The sequence below is a fragment of the Oreochromis aureus genome, linkage group 5, assembly GCF_013358895.1.
Source record: "Oreochromis aureus strain Israel breed Guangdong linkage group 5, ZZ_aureus, whole genome shotgun sequence".
Lineage (NCBI taxonomy): Eukaryota > Metazoa > Chordata > Actinopteri > Cichliformes > Cichlidae > Oreochromis > Oreochromis aureus.
In genome coordinates, this window is record NC_052946.1 from 15,315,862 (window position 1) to 15,329,238 (window position 13,377).

Below are 13,377 nucleotides of genomic sequence, written 5' to 3' on the forward strand. Positions count from 1 at the left end.
TTGCGGTCTGGGCTACAGCACGCAGTTTCACACACTCTTCATACTGCACTTTATGGCGCAGTTGTAAATGGTGGAAAAGATTAGTAGTGCTCGAAGCTTTCGTTGCGACGCTTTTTCGACATTCTTTACAGATTACATTATTCTGCTGCTCATCTGACACTTTGAACCCAAACCATCTCCAAATAATTGAGCCATTGGTTTTCTTTTTTCCGACGAGCTCCTGTGTCCATCTTGTCGCCAACTGGAGGTGTAGCGATGGGGGAGGGGGTTTGTGTTCAGTGAGGGAGAGAGGCGGGGCAGACAAACCCAGACGAGAGAGAGGCAAAATAGCGGCTCCACAAGTGTAATTATAACGCAACATAGACTATATCGATACAAACGATATTGTCACATCTTATGTCTTGTATAAAAATATATCGATATTTTTAAAAAAATCGATATATCGCCCAGCACTATGTTGCAACAGGTAAGACTTAAAATTAGAGATTGACACAGGGTCATTTTGTCATAGCGGTGACAGCGGGACATCTTTTTACAGCCAGCGGACTCCCCTCCTGTTGGCCATTAGAAGTGTCTTGCAATTAGGACACTGAATTTAGTCATGAATATTTGTGACATATTTTTAAATCTAGTAATAAACTGTCTAAAAACCAGCCTTATGTGACTGCTACTGGATCTCTGAGACCCCCATCGATCAACTGATGTGGAAACAAATGGCCTTCCATTGTCATCCTTTCTGTTTTGTTACCTTTTTTTTTTTGTTTGACCTTAGCAGCCAGTGGTCTGCTTCCACACCATCCATTACTGCACCTCAGGGCCTCTCTCGTTTCATCCCACAGTCACTGATATGCCCAGAGCTCCTTAACCCAAAATAGGCCAAAGCAATTTCCTGAGTTCTCAGGGCTTTTCATGTCAAACATGCGACAGTCTTCATGAATCGCCACTTTATCCTCCCTCTCTTGTTCTTCTCTTTTTCCCTCTCTCTTTCTTCCCTTTTTCCTTTCTGTTTGTTTGAGTCTTAGAAAATAAAAGAGGTTGAGAGGGCGGGGGTGAGATAAATGGTCCAAAGGCTGTGAGACGGCTCCACCTCAACAGCTTTTCAGTCGTGAGGTGAACAGCCAGACAAAGGCTCCCGTCACATATTGCTGGGACGGCTTCAGCTTGCAGTGACATGCACGCGCCTTTTCATTACAGAATAAAAACGGGAGGAAACGTCATCGCTGTTCACCTAACTGTCAAAAACCCGCCGGCTCGTCTCACGCTGAAGTAAGGTGCTCGCGGAAACTGAAATTATAATCTTATTGACCTACAGCGGAGATTCAAGAAGCAGTCTGTTTAAGTTTTTAAAAACTTGGGTAATTGCATCGAGTTATCGTTCGCCGATTGCTATAGTAACACGACCTGCACTGCCTCCCTGCTCACAGAGACGGTGATGAGTGTAGAGGCGGGTTTGTCCACACACACCAGACACTTAATCCAGAAGGATGCGTTATCACTTTTATGTTTTGGGGATTACACGATTAAAAATTTTTAGGACACTTGTTCTTCATATGCACTTTTTATGAGTGTTACTTTGCTCATACCTGAAAACACTGATATGTCCATTTCTGCAGTGTGGCTACACACTCTAACACATGGCTGTATCAGCTGGGTTAATCCTAATCTGAACTCTGACAATGACGAAGCTCTAATCGGAGTTACGCTACAAGCAAACAGAGCGGAACCAGATGGAGACACAGCGCTCCTTATGTAATCTCTGTAGGGCTGGTTAATCTCTTTCAGGAAGGTTAGGACTGTTCTGCTCTGTAAATAATGTTACCAAAACACAAAGGTTTTTTCAGGATTGATTTCTTTTAAAAACTTTACCAGGTTGGGAACTCAACCCCCATAACTCTGTATGATTAGGTTAAACAGAAGTTAAGTAAGAGGAACTTTGAGGATTCGTCATCAATAAAATATGACAATACCTGCTGGTTCTTTGGTATTTCATGTGATGTCATCATCTCCCGCATGTGAAAATAGGAAGTGTACGGTGCTTTGTTTCATCGCCGTAGCTCGTCGGTAGCACCTGAGTGACTGGAAAAGCATGCAATATTCATTATCATTACGCAACACGAGGTCGAATAATGAAATGGCAGGTGTCGTCGCTTTATGCTACTCACAAAAAGGCAAAAATAGAAATGAATGAATAAGTAATGAAGTCATAATAAACAAATAAATAACAGGCTGTGCTGGGCATTAGCTTCTGTTTTCCCAGTTCACCTCACCGATGTCACTGATTCTCTGCTGATGGGTGTGCTTGCATTCATATAGCTTTTTTTTAGACTGCAAGTCACATTTTGAGGATACATTTATACAGCGCTTTATCTACCTCATGTCCAATTTAAAAGTCACCAATTAACCTACCATGTGGGTCCTTGGGTGGAAGCCGGAGTGCCCTCTAGAAGAAGCACACGGGCACAGGAAGAACATGCAAACTCCACACAGAAAAGGCCCAGCCAGGATATCCCCTATCAGTTGCACATCCCGATCTGTGGCTCTTCTTAATAAGAGCCTGACACAGGGATCTGGCCTCCTCTGGTTTCCATAAGAAGTATAGTCATTTCTTTGTTTTGTTGAGCTAACTAAGCTAATGAAGTTTCTTTGCATGCCCAGCTGGGCACACGGCGCAGTATGCTAATCCATGTGGAGGGCTTGGAGAGTTTGGCAGCAGCTGAAGAAACAGTTTCATGTTCATTTCCAAATCAATTTGATGGACCTCTTTACAAATGGGTGTGCTCGCGTATTATTTTATGGCAAAGTGCTCTTAGGGTTTACGAGAAATCCAGGCTGTGGTGTGTTGTGCGTGTGTGTTTGTGTGGAGGCAACACCCAGCTCGCTGACAGCGCGGTGGGGCTGCGGTGCAGTGAAACCAGCAGGGATGCATCCTGAAGCTGCTGCCTATCACCAACAGGCACAGACAGGCTTGGAATTAAATGGAAACACTTCTGAGCACATTCAGTGTTATTTGGGGAAATAATTAAGGATAGCTTTGATGTAATTTGGTGTAATTGAATGAAAAAATGAGCTGCAACACATCTTCTTTAAGGCTTTAGTGGATGTTTTCTCGAATAACTGTCCCAGACTCTAAAGATTCATTGCAGAAACATAGCAAGCTGTTGAACCTTTACTTAAAGAGCTCTGTAGAAATGAAAGCATGACCCTGGTAATTTACATTTTGGATCAGATTGTAAAAGAGTCGATTTGCAACAAATCCTGCACACAACTACTTCATAGTCTCAAACTCAGGTCATGCACAGTGAAGGAGAAAACAGAAGGAGAAACTTTATTGACCAAATGCATGTTAGCATTAAGAGAGAGGGCAACATATTTTTTTCAGCAATCAACCTTCCTGCCTCATATTCTTTACACCAATAATTCATTGTTAGACAACATTATAAATAGACATTGCTGGCTCACTGTTCAGGTGGCTATAGCCGTCATTCATTCAAATGAAATGAGTTGTGTGAAAGAAAAAGGGTAGGAGAGTAAAAATGATGACAGGCTTTACATTTGTCTGTCCGCTGACTGGTTATTAATGAGGGAAATGACAACAGAGGGATATTAAGCTGCGCCATCTCCCACTCTTTCAGCCACTGTGGGTGGAGAAAAGAGCAGGGCTTCAGTGTGAGGCTAGATTTGGTTTTTAAGTTACAGCTATGAATTTATTCCATTTTCTGCTGCTTATCTGGGTCGGGAGGCAGCTGTCTAAGCCGGTATGCCAAGACTTTCCTCTCCTCAGCCACTTCCTCCAGCTCTTCTGGGAAGACACAGAGGCAGCTGAGAGATGTAACCTCTCCAGTGTGTCCTAGGTTTGTCTCGGGTCCTTCTCTAAGTTGGGCATGCTCGAAACACCTACTAGGCGTCCTGCCCAAACCACCTCCACTGGCTCTTTTCGAGTTGTAGCAGCTCTAATCTGAGTGCCAACCCGATGACCCCCTCTCTTCGGGTCAGCCCAGACTCCCTTCAGAGTAAGCTCATTTCCTCCACTTGTATCTGCAATCTCAGTCTTTGCACCTCTATCACACTTTTTTTGTTTTACCAAAACCTTTTGTTCCTTTATTTATTTCAGATATTTATTTGTTTCGTCTTCATGGAGACATGTTTGACATTTTAATGTCCTTCTCACTGTTTTTCTTTTTAAATAACATCAGCTGTAGCTCACAGTGTACGTTAGTCCAATTTATTGCAAGCCTTTTTCTCAGTTGCCCTGTAGGCCTGAGCTGTGTGCGAGAAACCAGCTGTCTTAATCAATCAGATTCTTTAAATTGCCAGCTTGATTGACTTCATCTGATATAATAATAGCAGCGGTTAATTGTCCGGAGAGTTAGCAGCAATCACACGGGTGTTTTGTCTTCATGCCTCCTTGATGTGGTTTCCATACAGGCATAGAGATGCATAATCCTTTCAATCTTCTCCCTGTCTCTGTGTGAGCTCTCTGGGGGTATTTCACTTACTCCCACAGTCCAAAGACATGCTTGTTAGGTTAATTAGTGAATCTTAATGGGTTTTAAGTGTCTATAATTGCCTGTCTCTGTGTGTTGGCTGTGTGATGTACTCTGTACTATTCCTCTTGCCCTATGACAGCTGGGTTAGGCTCCAACCCCCCTTGTGACTCTGGATGTGCAGTTAATCCAATCCAATCCAACTTTATTTATATAGCACTTTTAAAAACAACAAAGTTGACCAAAGTGCTTTCCAATAATAAAACAGAGATAGCAGTTAAAAACCATACATTAAGCATACAATGAAATCAATAAACAAAATAAATATATAATTGAAAAAGAAGATAAAAATAAATCAGTGTATATATTAAATATTAAAACATGAGTAAAATAAACAATAAGATATACAATGAATAAGATTAACAAAGTAAAAAGATTAAGAATGACCAACAGCTGACTACAAACTGACTCTGATAATACTCCTAAAAAGCCTTTGAAAAAAAGTGTGTTTTTAAAAGTGATTTAAACATTTCAAGTGAGACAGAAAAACTTCTATCAGAGAGGTATGACTTAAACCACTCCAAGGCAGTGCCTCTAATTCCAACATGTTCTAGACGATAAATCAAAATATTGTGATCTACTGTATCAAAAGCTGCTGTGAGATCCAAAAGCACAAGTAAGACAGACTTCCCAGAGTCAGCAGTTAGTAAGATATCATTAAAAACTCTCAAAAGTGCAGTCTCTGTGCTGTGAAGTGCTTTAAAACCAGATTGAAATACCTCAAAAATGTTTTGACTCTGTAAAAAAGTCTGCAGCTGTGAGCACACTTCTTTTTCTAAAATTTTAGAAACAAAAGGAAGCTTTGAAATAGGTCTGAAATTACTCAACAAAGAGGCATCCAAGCCAGGGGGTTTCAGCAGAGGCTGGACCACTGCCTGTTTAAACATTACAGGTACATGGCCTAAAGTCAGGCTGCTGTTTATAAGCCTTTGAATATCAGGTCCAATAGTGCCCCAAACTTCTTTAAAAAAGCGAGGGGGAAGAACATCACTGGGAGAGCCAGACTTGATTTGGGTGACAATTTTACCCAGTTTAAATAGAGACACGGGTTCAAAATGGCTAAAAAATTGCTAAAGGCGTAAAAATAACAGAAGGGTCATAAGAAGGGGGTAAAATATGTGCTCTAATAGATAAAATCTTCTCCACAAAGAAATTTAAAAAAGCTTCACAAGTTTCAGCAGAAGCTTCTGTACAGTTGGATTGGGGAGGGTTAAGAACAGAGCTTAAAATACTAAATAAAACACGGGGCTTATGGCAGTTGTCATTAATAACACCTGCAAAATAGGCGGATTTCTGGTTCTTGACAATTTTCTGATATTTATGCCAGCTATCTCTTAAGATATGATAAGACACTTGTAGCTTGTCTTTTTCCCATTTGCGTTCTGCTTTTCTGCATTCTCTTCGAGCAGCCCGAGTGATGTCGTTCAGCCATGGCTCAGACTTCAGACTTCAGTTAAGTGGATGTGTTGTGCGACTGGAAACTCTGCTGTGTAAAATGACTAAACCGCAACGGTAAAAGTGTGAGGCATGACTGATCATTCTGCTGACCTGTGGAAAATACAGAGTTGCTTATCTGTGGGTGTTACATTGATAGTCAAAGGAGTTTGCCAAGAAAAGCAACTCAAAGAAGTCCAGACGCTTTTCTTTGCAAACTCCTTTGACTACGATGACCTGGATGACTGAGAACCTTCACAGACGTGTTGCATTGATGCAGATGTGCAGCACGAATGCATTTGGCTTTGGTAAATCTGACACACACACACACACACACACAATATGATGGCTTTACAACATGTTTTCAGTGCATATGTGCGATCATTAGTGTCTGTCATGTAAGCGAGGAAAGTTAAAAAGACAAATAAAGTTGCCATCCTCATCAGTCATCAGACTTTATGAGCTGTTCACAGGTCAGTTTGGTCTTTCTTGTCTATGTGAGGATTTTGCAGGGCTCTTCAAATATCACTCTCACTTTATTTAACCTGTTTCCAGAAAAACACCAACCCCTGTGCATCAGGGTCCACCTCACCTGTTGTTCTCTACTTGTTGACACAACCTTTCTTGGACGGCAAAATGACCTTTGAGCCATCTGTCAACACCTAGTGAATGTACTGCGGGTGGGAGGAGGGGGTGTCTTGTGTGTTTGCATTTCAAACATTTGTTACCGCCACACAGGAGAGGGGCATGATTGGTAGAAAGAAAGAAAGCCAGAGGAAGAGGAAGCGAACGAGTTAGTACAAGTCCACACGGGTGATTAATCTCCCCGGCTATCAGGAGAAAAAAGGAAATGGAAAAAGGCCTTTTGTCACCATTCAGTGATTAGTCCAGTTAGTCTGCTTTCTTTGGCAGTGAACTCAGGGAGGGCTCGAAGCAGGCCGAAGTGCGAGGATGGGCAAGAGCACAGAAACAACACCGCTGTTCATTTGCCGATCAGGAAGTTTAATCTCGCGTATAACAGATGGGGCGACGATGGAAACGAGGTCTTGGTTATGTAGTTTTTGATAAGAGCATGTTCTCTAGAAAAATGGACAGTTTTCATGAAGAGCAGCTTCCCCGATTGGCTCTGTGCCGAACAAGAGACAACGGCGCTCTGAAACACTCGAGTGAATGCGATTAACTCTGCCTCTTTATGTGTGTGTGTGGTGCCTTTGCTGGAGTGTTTACATTAGGGAAATGAACCCTTTGGCTATCACATCACCAGCTTGTTCTTGAAGGTTGACTGAACCCACACACACACACACACACACACAGAGACAATACCGCACACAAAAAGCTGCTACTGGCGTGCTGATCTTACTGGTCCTCCCTCCTTGTTGGCAGCAGACATGGCACTCGCTTCGGGCTATTTCCGACAGTTGGGGAGCAGGTTAACAGTCGACTTTGAGGTGACGATTACTGGACGATTGGGCACGATGTGGTATTAGCCTTTGCCATTTGCGATTAACTGGAATGCCATCCCGTTTTGAAGTGGGCACACAAACATATGCTCACACATGCAGACGTAGCACATTAGGAGTCTGGCAGTTTGTGCAGTTCCCAAGGAAACGGTACCCTCCTAAACTGTGCCAGCTGAGCGAGAGGAAGAAAACAACAAAGTCACGCTATGACTTGTGTGTCTGTGTGTGCAAATGCGTTCGTATATATTGAGAGCCTAATGAAAGTTTCTTAAAATTGCCAAGAGATTCAGCATAATAAAAATGTTCCAGTTTTTCTTTAGAAATTACAACTTTATTGAAATATTGTGTAGTACAACTATATTTGCAATCCCACAGGGGCTGATGTGCTCTATCGCTACATTATCTACATTTAAGTACATTTATCACAGTGCACTTCTGTAACAGGAAATGTGAATATAATTAAACAAAGACAGCTGGTGTTTGCAGCATATTAAATCTTTATTTATAGTGCAGCGATAACGTCACACTCAAAGCCTCCTAATCATTTCATTTCAAAAATGCTGCATCAACCTGTGATCTAAGACTAACAACTAGTAGGAACTAATATTAAAAAGTATCACAACCTGAACGATGCATGCTGCAGTTCTCACTGTGATTTGATGAAAGAGGAGGCTTCACATTCAGCTGTTGCTGAGTGTAGCTGCTGCTGCTGCTGACATAGCTGATGGAGTTGTCACTGTGTGCTGTTTTAAAAGCATTTTAAGACATGATAGCAAAAGTAATGAAATGCAGTTCTGTGCAAAAGTCTTGAGCCACTCCCGATTTCTTTATATCTTGTCAGAAACATGGGAAATAGGTGTAGCAATTTATTGAAACATGTGCAAACATATATGGGAAGTACATATGAGGATCAAAATCTGATGGTACTTTACTGGTACTTTTAATTCCATCAATTTTGACAAGATTTCCAACACCACTGGCCAAAATGCAACCCAACCCATGACAGTGCCTCCACCGTGTTTACAATGATAATGATTTGAACCCAAATTTTTATTAAATTTGAAGACCCGTTGCCACTGATTTTCAGCCTCACCCTTTTTTTTCCTTTTTCCTTTCATTAAAAATGTCTTCCTGATAGCCAGCCTTCCACTCAGACCATTTCTGAAGAGACCTCAATGAACAGCAGGGAGATCAAGTGAAGGGCCAGATGCTTCTTTTGAGTCCTTTTCTAGGTCTTTGCTGGATTTTTCCCTGTTTCTTAATAATGTTCATGTGCTGTAAATAGTCTTTTTTAGGTCTTGCCCAATTTCCTCAAATGTTTTAAGGAAACACTCCAAACTGTGGCATTTTGTTTATAAATTCAACTAAAGAAAAAAGAAAGAGGTAATTTTAAAAAGAGAAAAAACATATAAATTAATCAGAGGGAGTCAACAGAGCTGGGGGAAACAAGGCACAGGTGAACAGAATATAAATAAACAGACAAGGAGGAACCAAAATAAAACAGGAAGCAACTAAAGAGAGAAACAACCAACACAGTGTTAGGTGTTTTTAGGCATCACAGGTTGTTAAGACGGGGCCTTGACAACAAAACACAGAGGAGGCTCGACTAATAACAGAGGAAGTGAACTGAAAAGAGAAGAGCAATTCTAACATAACTCAGAACTGTGAGAATAAAGCAGGTGTTTTGCAGCATTGCAGTAAAATGTTCCTGCTCTGTGCAGCAGACCCATTTCAGTTTTGAAACCTACACACAAACACACAAATTGTAGTTTTCAGACGTCTATGTTCTTTTATCATATCATGGCATGTTCTTACATAAGCCAGCATTATGTGCACAAAAGAAACCATCTCGAGCTGCATCAGCGCGTGTTTTGTCAGTCTAGCACCGATCCATCACCGAGGCAGAAGCATCCCCACGGAGCCTGCCGCACCAACGACGTGCCAACATTTTTTATTTTTGTTTTGCCTGTAAAACTGAATTATGAGAGATGAACGTGTCGTGCTGTCGTTTTGCAGGACTAAATGCATTTTTGAATTTTTAAATCCCACAAATAAAATCTGCGATTCGCTCCTACTGTCACATTTGGGAGGCACTGCTTTTTGATGCATTCCTTCATAACTTCAAGTGAACCTAAGAAACATAATTCACGTCGGCTTTCGAAGGCTTTAATTGTCAGACGTCTGTAGGAGTGCGATCAGTATTCTAACAGGTCTGCTGCCTCCTTCATGTTGCACTCAGCTTCTCTCTCCAGTCACGCGTCAGTGGAGTTTGCTGCTATCAGCGTTAGATATGGCAGCTGCTTCGATGTTTGCGCGTGCCTCTCTGCATCCTTGTTGCACGTCCTAATTAGCACTATGGGGTACAATAATTATTGTAATAATAAACGAATTCCCTCAGAGCTTGGGGATAATGAGTTTCTGACTTTGTGTGTCCGCTTGTTTTTGTGTTTGACAGAACTGGGTTTGGTGTTTATGCCAAAAAAACACACCCCAAAAAAACTGTAATGAAAGCATGACGCTGCATTCAAATTCACCTTTAAATTCATCTGTGTGTGAGGATGCATACGTGGAGGGCAGGTGGAGTGTGTTCTTTCAGGGACTTTATTTACTCACTGGGGTATCTGACTCATTTTCCTATTAGTGTGCAAAGATGATAAGCGATAAACGCCTCAATTTGCCGCATCAGGAATCCACAATCTGCTCCTCTGTGTTTTTCCTTACGCCTCAGTCTGATTCAGACGTTTAACCGGCACATTGGATGCTATTTTTAGCCGCTAAATTTCCTTAAATGAGTGTATGTCTGAGTTTGGATGTGTGTGTGTGTGTTTGGGTGTTTGCGCGTGTGATTGCTCTTCCGGTCAATGTTATGGATCCCTTCTTTTGTTGGCACAGCTGGCTTAAATGCTCATCCAGCTGAGCCTTTAGCTTGTTACTGTGAATGTCTCTGCGTGGACTGTTGTTTTTATTTTTCTTTGTGCGCATGGATGTTGTAGTTGTGCGTGCCGGGCGTGTGGAATTTTAAAGTTTAAAAAAAAAGATGACTTAAATGATTAAAAGCTCATGAGAATTGTGATAATTCTTTCGTTCTGGGGTTGGGTCTGTCGAATATGTTCACACATGCTCCATGAGACAAAGTCCTGCCAAAGGCATCGAGCGCAAAATGATTATTGAGATCTGACAGCAGGGACAAATCCCGACACGCTCTGCAGAGACGCTCCTGCACAGTCGCTCGGTGATAGGTAGAAGCAGAAACTCAGTTATGGAAAGGTGCTATAACGATGATGGGGTTAATTAACTTAAATTTCCTTCTTTCTTTTCACTTCTAATATTAAGGCAGTGCACACAGACTGGATGAAATGAATGTAAATAGAGAGAAGAAGCAAAAAGAAAGCTTTTCTTCTCTTTTCATGACACAGCTGCAGCTCACACGCGCCGCTGTGTTGCTGTGAAATCCATCGTGGGGACCGAGTGCGCTCCCCTTCTGCTGCAACCACTTCATGTTAATAATTGCTTTAAGCAGCGTTCATTGCGAGATCTGTGGTTTTAGATACATTAACCTCCGGGTCAAGGTCACATCCAGTCATAAAAGGAGCTCGTCTGTCTGCAAGCTGCTCTTTGTCATAAGGCTATCTGGGCTAACGTGTGCTGCTGTGGACTTCTTCTAATAGCTTTCATTTCTTCCTGGAAGACTCTCTGCGGGGCCTCGAGGCCTGAAAGATGGCCAGAAAGCTGCCCCTGTGTGCGCAGACGTGTAACTCTGTGTGTTAGCAGTGGGTGGGGTGCTCGCTTGAGAGCAATGTGTGAACTGCATGTGTACAGTAGGGTTGTTTTTGAACTGCATGTGTACAGCATTTGTTTCCAGAGTCTTAGTGTGTGTGTGTGTGTGTGTGTGTGTGTGTGCATGTGTTTTTGTGGTTTGCGGAGCATCCCGCCGCAGCTGGATGTGGTTGGGGATTTCTCTCGTTTTATACATTATGTGTGTGTGTCTTTGTTGCCGCATCCCATAGGGAGTCTCTTGTGCAGTCTTGGTGTGTGGGGGAGTTGATTTGCATCCCCTAAAGATTGAGTCGGGTGGGGGGACTTAGCATGTGAAGAGGTGGACCTACTGCTCTGATACTGCTGCCTCATGGCTTTTTGCGCAGCTTAAAGTGATTACCTCCCTACTGTGTCCATATTGTACCTCTGAAAGCACGAGATTAACAGGGCGCCTGGAAAATCATCTGTTTTATGTACTTGCATTATGCAAGAGCAACATTTCTGTTTGGTGTTTTCTCACGATTAATCAGCACTGCAGCACTGTCACGTCCTTAAAGGCTTCATCTTAATTAAACAACGGTCTCGCTTGTCTGGGTTTCTGCTCTTCTGCCAGCAAGGAAGTGAAAATGTTCCTAAACTTAAATACTCGGTCCTCGAGCTGTCAGCGAGTTCGTAAGACGTTCTGGAGCTGCGGCTGCCTCCTTTCAGACTCATCTAATCATGGATTATTTTGAAGCTGGGATCTCAGGTAAAAGCAATTAACTGCAGTGAACTACCTGTCAGGAAGGAAAACCCAGCAGAGTCTTTAGATGAAGGATTAACAGCCACTGTTGATGGCTTTAAGAGCTTGTATGGTGTGCCAACATCAGTGGTCCTGCTCTTAGAACAGTTCACTTTATGCCCACTCTGTGCGCTCTCGTATTCTCACTGTTCTTTGTTTCCAGTGCACCATGTGGGATCAGAATCTCAAGCTTTATCTGCACGATGCATTAAAGCATTAAAATAATTCAGGCTCTGTAACAATCAGCGGCCTGTCTTGCTGAGTTGCCTGACAGCCACTTGTGCAGCCGCCAAGTCATTTTACGTTTTAAATCGATGTAACAGTTTCATAAATGTACTAATGATTTCTCTCTTTCCCTTTCTGTTGTCGTCTCTCAGGATTCGTCCTCAGATGGCCAAAGAGAAGATAGAAGGCTGCCACGTGTGCACGCTGGTCACACCCGGAGAGCCTCAAGTCCTCCTGGGAAAGGACAAGGCCTTCACCTATGACTTTGTGTTCGACATTGACTCAGAGCAGCCCCACATCTACCAGACCTGCGTGTACAAGCTCATTGAGGGCTGCTTCGAGGGCTACAATGCCACCGTGTTCGCTTACGGTCAGGTATGACACAGACGCTTGGATTCCGTTAAGGAAATCTGAAATAAACTGAGGCGCACGCAGCCAGGTTGTCTTTATGAGCTTTATTTTCCTTCACAAAGGGGTCAAACAGCAGTGCAGGCAGCACGACAGCAGTCTGCATGCTTTCTGACAAAGAGGGAGACTAGAATATTTATAGAGATGAGTTATCTCTCTGCCACGGCCACAGAATGCCGTTAGAAGACTGTAATAAAAGATAACTCGTACATCAAGATGTTGTGATGCTTCTGAAATATTACACTGAGACTGAATAAGACTATTGAGTCTTCCATTCAGTAAGGCCCGAAGCAGGAGAAGCTCAGAAATGTACAATTACATTAGAGGTGTTTTTTAATGAATAATTCACAGAGAATTTGAAGTCTTTCTTATTTACCTCTTATTTTGTAATTTAGTCACTATTTTATTTAAATATGAAAAAGTAAAATCAAACAAACTATTTTAAAATTTTCCCATTAAGGATTTTATTCAGACATTGGGCTCTTGTAGGGAACTGCAAAGTAAATGTAGCAGGCAAAATGTGTAAGTCGTAGGTGGTAGGTTTAAAAGTCACACACAATGGTAGTCGCCGTTTTTCTCTGCATCCTCCTTTACCTTGGCGTAGCGCCACCTTGCCCAGTTTGCCATCCCTGCTCCAGGTTCTGCTCAGAGTAGTTATTTGGTTTGCATAACCAAAAATCTTTGTCTGACCTCAGGGCGAGATCCTCTCCTGAGAAGCAGCTGAATGATACTGAGGGCTGCTCCAACAGCCGGCAACCTGGCCTCATGT

At 42.4% G+C, this 13,377-nt stretch overlaps 1 protein-coding gene across 1 annotated transcript in view; it reads left to right on the forward strand.

Moving 5' to 3' along the window:
* kif21b (kinesin family member 21B) overlaps positions 1-13,377 on the forward strand; it is a 73,258-nt gene that overhangs the window by 14,382 nt on the left and 45,499 nt on the right. Inside the window, exon 2 of the mRNA XM_039612266.1 lies at positions 12,353-12,575. Within this exon, the coding sequence (XP_039468200.1) occupies positions 12,353-12,575 (223 nt within the window). The remainder of the gene's footprint in view (positions 1-12,352; positions 12,576-13,377) is intronic.